At 39.1% G+C, this 1,654-nt stretch overlaps 1 protein-coding gene across 1 annotated transcript in view; it reads left to right on the forward strand.

Annotated features, from left to right (window-relative positions):
• Window positions 1-1,654, forward strand: part of LOC119572590 — a 13,247-nt gene continuing 11,593 nt past the window's right edge. Inside the window, exons 1-2 of the mRNA XM_037919694.1 lie at window positions 1-117; window positions 1,612-1,614. Of these exons, the coding sequence (XP_037775622.1) occupies window positions 1-117; window positions 1,612-1,614 (120 nt within the window). The remainder of the gene's footprint in view (window positions 118-1,611; window positions 1,615-1,654) is intronic.

Here is a 1,654-nt window from a genome sequence, read left to right on the forward strand (position 1 = left end):
ATGGCAAACAATACAACTGACAACTCATCGCTTTTGAAATGGCATATCGAATGTGTACCAGACTCCGCGGGTTATTATCGCGCACAGGCGACAGGTGGGCAGGCATGGCTTCAGCATGTATAAACACGGGAGACAGTGGCTACCAATTTATATTTACGCTGAAAGTTTATGTTTTTTTTTACTTTCTTTTACAGGTGTATAGTAGGGACTACCTGTTTGTGTTATTTTTTGTTAGGATGTATTATGGCCGTCTTCGCGGTCGATTATTTTTAGGCTTTTCCCGGTGAAATCTTTTGGGTTAACACATAATAATTATGCTGGATAATAGTTAACCACAGGGAATTGATGTAGGGCTCTGGGACACACCCTTGTAATATTTGTGTGTGTGTGTGTGTTTGTTTGTTTGTTTGTTATATTGCGGGCGCGCAACACCCTTGTGAGAAGGAAAAAGGGAGGGGGCGGGGGTGTTACTCACCAGTAACTAGGAGTGGGGAGGTGGGCTGGAGATAGTAAGGAGATGAGGCTTATCGCAAATATACCTCCTGTCTTAGCTAACAGATTTAATTACTGGAAATCCTCACAATGAAACAAAATAAATATATATGGTACAATTCTATGGTCCTTTGTAATAATTATTCACAATATATTAATTTGCCTTGTGCACGAGTAAATTCATTAACCAGATGCGTAATAAACGATTACCAGCGCAAAGGCGAGAACAACTCTCCACTTGGAAAAAAAGTAGCTATGCTGGAGCGAGAGAGAGTCAACAACCAAAAGCCTGTATGTTAAAACAAGTAGATTGACCCCCCTACCCGCAGTTGCCTATTATCATGCTTAATTATCACATATGATTAATTCTTAAAAAGTAAGATTTTCCATGGCCAGTTAATATATATTTTCCCACCCTTTCATATCGAACGATGAGGGATACATTTCACAGAAGTTACAACTGTGCATATTTTATTTAGCGGGTGTGTGCGTTTCCATTCTTTCAGGAAACATGATAGTATGTGCATAGTTTTACACGTGGTCTGTGGGGAGTATTAACATTCATAGAGGATGTGTTATTTCTTGCGAAATAATGTGCTGTTGATAGATAAACTTATGTATGTTACGCAACGGGTGCATAACTTCCTTGCGGGGGGGGGGGGGTACTGGTATTAGGAGAGTGACTCAGGTATATGAGGAGATTGAGGAGAGGGAGGAGGAGGAAGCGGAGGGAGGGGGAGGGGGCATGTGGTTCTGGTTCAGGTCGATATGAGGTATCTCTATTATATATCCCTTAGACCATGTGACTGAGTTACTGACTTAGATTACTAATATCTATCAAAGTAAATAACATTCTTTTCATACTCTTTGTAAAATATATGATCAAGTTTGGTGATCCTTTGATCGAGATATCTAATATTGCTTACAAGTGATTGCGCACAATAGTTCATTTCAATATATCATTCGTCCGATGCACAAGTAAATTCATTATTCAGATGAGTTATGATCAATTATCACATGAATAAGTCACTTAGTACATATGTGCAATGGGAAAGACTTCCAATAATCATTCGACTATTTCTTAACCTGGTAAGTACAATAAATGAACTTATATTACAGCAGGTAAGGCATGTATTCTTGCCATTCGTACTGAATGCGTTAA

Source organism: Penaeus monodon, chromosome 4, assembly GCF_015228065.2.
Source record: "Penaeus monodon isolate SGIC_2016 chromosome 4, NSTDA_Pmon_1, whole genome shotgun sequence".
Taxonomy (NCBI): Eukaryota; Metazoa; Arthropoda; class Malacostraca; order Decapoda; family Penaeidae; genus Penaeus; species Penaeus monodon.